Below are 4908 nucleotides of genomic sequence, written 5' to 3' on the forward strand. Positions count from 1 at the left end.
GGGAGGGAGAGAGAGAGGGAGAGAGAGAGGGAGAGAGAGAGAGAGGGAGAGAGGGAGAGAGAGGGAGGGAGGGAGAGAGAGAGGGAGAGAGAGAGAGAGAGAGAGAGGGAGAGAGAGAGAGAGAGAGAGAGAGAGAGAGAGAGGGAGAGAGAGGGAGGGAGGGAGAGAGAGAGGGAGAGAGAGAGAGAGTTTCCTTTATGCTAAATTATTAATTACAAGATTGATTAAATTCATCCTGTCACATCATCGTGTCCCTGTGATTATATTTGTTTTTCTCCTCTTAGTTAAAATATTTTACCTCATTTATTCATGTGTTTATTTTCAACTGTGTTCAATCTTGTGAATGAGGCTTTTAATTAATGCTAATTACAATAAAAATAAAACATCAACACAAATGTTTTTTATTCATATTATTTTGTTAAATTAAAGGATCATCCATCCATCTTTGTATTCATCCATTCATCTGTTCATCCACCCTTTCATAATCCACGACACATCCAGCATCCATTCATTATCATAGCATCAGTCATCCAGTAATTCATCCATCCACCATACATTCATCTTTCTATTCATTCATTCATCATAAACTATCCATCCATCCATCAATATAAGCCATCGTCCATTTTTATTCAGTAATTTATTAATTTATCCATCATCATCCATTCATCCACTAGCTTTCCATCTATCCATTAATCCTTTCAACCGTCCATTCATTCATCCATCAGTATCTGTTCATCCTCTCTCTGTCCACCCATGTATTCCTCAATCATCATAACCCATCATCCATCCATCAATCTTTTCATTCATCCATAATCCATTCATTCTTCCATTTACCCATCCATTAAATCATTATAGCCCATCCACCCTTCCATCTTGCATTCATCCCTCCATCATCCCTCCATCATCCCTCCATCAGCGGACCATTCCCCTCCTTCCTGTCTGACCTCACTCAGAATCTCCGTCAGCTCTTTGACGAACTGAGTCTCTGTGGTTTCCGGCAGCAGCGAGTAAAGCGACGAGGAAATCTCCGTCTTCACGTTCCCTTTGTATTTAATCTGGAAAACAAACAAACAAAAAAACAAAACGTCATCACTGCCACAACCGTATATCACCGGGAGCGCTGACCCGCTGACCCGCTGACCCACCGCCACTAACTTCTGCATCATCACCATCTGAAGTTGAAGTACCTCGCTCTGCAGCTCTGACGCTTCTCTGGCGCGTTGAGTCTCCGGAGTCTCCGGCAGGATGGAGTACAGAGAGACCGACGCCTCCTTCTTCCCCTCCTCCTTGTACTTGGACTGAAACAGTTCAACAACATTTCACAGGAGTGATCAGACGACACGAGTCTTTACGAGTGTGAAACAACAGCCGTGTGCTGCGTGTGCGCTCAGACCTCAGATATCACCGCGCTGATGTTCTTGGCATGAATGAGTTCAGCTCCAGGAACAAACAGACTCTGGCCTTTCATCTTCTCAAAGTCCTCCTTATACCTCACCTGCAGGGAGGAGGAGACATCAGTCTGTGTGTGTGTGTGTGTGTGTGTGTGTGTGTGTGTGTTATGTGATTATATTTGCATGCAAGCTGAACTTCTGCTGCCCTCCAGCTCCATCCCCAGGAGGACAGTCAGTTGTTTTAAAGCTCACAGAGCAACAGTGAAGAAAGCTGCTGAATCGGCTCTAAAACATGTACAAATATCAGGTGTGGTGAAAAATAAAAGCTTTGATGGAAAGTAGTTTAAATGAATTAAAATATCTTTGTTTACATGCACCCTCAGCAGCGTCGTTCACATCCCATGAATTAGACAGTTTCTGTCAAAGCTGGGGACGATAACTACAGGTGGAAGCTTTCACATTAACTCCAGGTGATACAGTGATTCATCCAGTCAGACCAGCTGCAACAAATACAATCAATACCATAACATCTTCTGTATTGATCAGGCTTGAGTTAGTCAGAGTTGATGAAAACTCAAGCTGTGATTGTAAAACAAAAGAAAACATAAGGCTGCATCTTCCTCCAGAACAAACCCTGATGATAACGATGAACAATAGTTTTTCTTCTTCTTTTTATCTTATTGAAAGGAAAAGAGGGAATAATAAAATAATATTTATTATTGTACAGAAGTATAACAGCTGATCCTCACTCTGCCTTCGTCTCTGTTCTTGTGAAACATCGTCAGTCCGACTTCTGTTCCACATCAACCCGAGAACAGATCAAATATGTGAAGTGTTCTCGCCTGTTTTATCGAGGATGCATTGGGACAGCCAAGTATCCCAGGATGCATTTCGATTCTGAGCCAGGCTCAAAGCTGAAACAATTTCCATCCTGTTATTATATCACTTCTGAAGGTGTCAGGCTGTTTGGAAACGTGTGAGGAGCGTCCTGTCGGGTGAGGTCAGGTACGAACACTGTTATCTCTGACGCCCTTTGGTAATTCACTGCTGGCTCTGGGTCCGTTTTCATATATGAGAGAAATTACTTTTGAAAAGCTAAAAATAACTGGACAGTTTAACAGCAGCTCTGCCACTGTGAGCTTCTTTAATATAAACCTATAAATATATATGAAGAAAACAAACAGAGCGGTCCATGTTAAATTCTGTTAGATTTGATTGATATATTACAGGAGTCAGTGACTTCGCCTCGTTAGCTCAACACGTCTCTCTCATACAGAGCAGCACATGTGCCAGCGTCTGGGGCTCGGCTCCGTCTGATTGGACGTTCGGTCAAACAACAGGCTGACAGATTTCCTGGAGAGACCCAGGAGCGAAAATGGGATTAATCCACAAAGTCAGTGTCTGTCGCTGCCGATCTGTGACAGGAAACCAGAGCGGGTGAGAACGCAGGCCTGGACTGCGTCGACACAAATAAATCTTATGTTATTAAATCAGTATTTAAACTTATCAATGTTGTTTATTATGTGTCGTTTCTTCTCCACAGTCTGTTATATCCTGAAGCTGGCTCCCTCCACTCAGCCTGCCATGCACACAACTTTTATGCAGTCACGTCTCCATGGTAACAGCAACCTGGATGATTGGTGGATCAGGCTTTAGGATTGTGATGCATGCAGAGCTTCGCCATGAATTTTGGGAATGACACGAGAGAGAGAGAGAGAGAGAGAGAGAGAGAGAGAGAGAGAGAGAGAGAGAGAGAGAGAGAGAGAGAGAAACAACTAAAGATAAAGAGGTTGTTTCTTCCCGCCTCCTGTCATCGAACGACTGAACGCACAAAACGTTTCGGGAGTGTAACGTCTCAACTTCACGTGATGATTAACGGCGACGTCTGACGGCGGGTTGCAGAGGGCGACAGCAGCCGAGGGAAAGAGGTGAAGACGGCTTCATAAAGATGCTTCACTCTCTTCCACTGTAGCTGATGAGTCACGCTGCTTGGAAACAGCCGAGCTGCCGAGTTTGACTCACACCGGGGAATCAATATCTCACCCTCCCACCTCCTACAACAACATTCACCCTCATTCACCGTCTCACTGCCAGATATTCGCCTCAAACTGCTGCTGTAGCCCAAAGGCGGGCTTTCCTTTTCTGTGCTGAATTAAAAGGCCGTCACTGGACGTCAAAGAAACCTGCAGCTGAATTCATGATCACGTCAGTTTGAGTCACGGCGTCCGTCACTCCGGTCCGGACTGAAATATCCCAACTCTTCCCTCAGACCGTCACGGATTAAACACGATTAAAACAGATTGATTGTTACCCAAAATATTCCAGGAGAGATACTGTTATTAAACCTAAAATATTTCTTTATCTAAAAGATAATCTCCTACACACTAATGACACATGTAGGAAAGTTATTAATTCAAGAAATGAAAATTCACTCCCACGCTTCTTTGGCTGCATTTCTACATTTTTTCATTTGTCATTAATCTGATTTGATCCTTGTTGTTTTCACAGTTGTTGAAATTATCAAGTCAAATTAAAAAAACAAACACATTTTGATATTTGTGCATTAAACAGGAAATCATGTTTGTAGGTTTGTGGCGTTTCATCCGTCCCGGTCTCGAAGCGAAGCTGCACGTGTCTGAGAGACTCGGTGTTGGAGGACTCACACTCAAGGGTCATTAGTTTGGATCGACACTTACTGTGGTGAGCCCTGTCTGTGTGTGTGTGTGTGTGTGTGTGTGTGTGTGTGTGTGTGTGTGTGTGTGTGTGTGTGTGTGTGGGGGATTACACATGTTCCCCTCAGGATGAACTGGAGCAACTCTGCTGAGCGTCTGACTTTATATCCAGCAACACACTGACGACATTCCCATCAGCCTCAGCGTGTTAGCACTCACCTGAAAGCACCGCTGTGCTGGAGCACGGCCTCGAGTCTCCCACCATGAGCTGAGTGACATTTAAATAATGAACCGAGCGAACGCCGGATGAACTTACGTCACTGACGAGCAAGCTGCACCTCCTGTTAAAGGCTGGATCAGGCAGCGGAGGCTTCACGTCAGACGACGCCTGAAAACACACCAGTACCTGAGAGTTAGAGTTTGACCAGCGTGGGCTTTTAAAGCTGACACACACACACAAACACACACACACATATATATATATATAGAGAGAGAGAGAGCTGCTCTGTAACGGCCTTTAAACCACGACGGGATCCTCCAACTCTTATTGGACAGACTACACTACTTACACTACTTACAGGACAAACTGAATTATCCATCTGACCCCACTAACAGCACTGAGACAGAGGAACCTGTGAGTCAACCGGGGGGGAACTTTCCTAATTCATGCACCGTTAATCCCTCGCCTCTCGTAACGGGACGGATTCCACTATCAAAGGCTAATAATGGCACATTTTCATTTGTAGTTTCACTAATCCTCTCTAAGCCCTTAGAAAAACCTGCAGTGCCAGGCGATGCCCCACGCCAAGGTCAATACAAAGACTCACAGTCGGGGCTGGGGGGGG

General features: G+C 44.6%; 1 protein-coding gene across 1 annotated transcript in view; it reads right to left on the bottom strand.

Moving 5' to 3' along the window:
- The window catches only part of LOC111647305 (uncharacterized), a 33954-nt gene that overhangs the window by 27967 nt on the left and 1079 nt on the right, over nt 1–4908 (bottom strand). The window contains exons 2-5 of the mRNA XM_087171333.1: nt 4380–4451; nt 1394–1495; nt 1188–1298; nt 918–1055 (exon numbers count right to left, since the gene is read on the bottom strand). Of these exons, the coding sequence (XP_087027459.1) occupies nt 918–1055; nt 1188–1298; nt 1394–1495; nt 4380–4451 (423 nt within the window). The remainder of the gene's footprint in view (nt 1–917; nt 1056–1187; nt 1299–1393; nt 1496–4379; nt 4452–4908) is intronic.

The sequence above is a fragment of the Seriola lalandi genome, unplaced genomic scaffold, assembly GCF_002814215.2.
Source record: "Seriola lalandi dorsalis isolate HSWRI2012SDOR001 ecotype SW California unplaced genomic scaffold, Sedor1 jcf7180002054984, whole genome shotgun sequence".
In the NCBI taxonomy this organism is placed as follows: domain Eukaryota; kingdom Metazoa; phylum Chordata; class Actinopteri; order Carangiformes; family Carangidae; genus Seriola; species Seriola lalandi.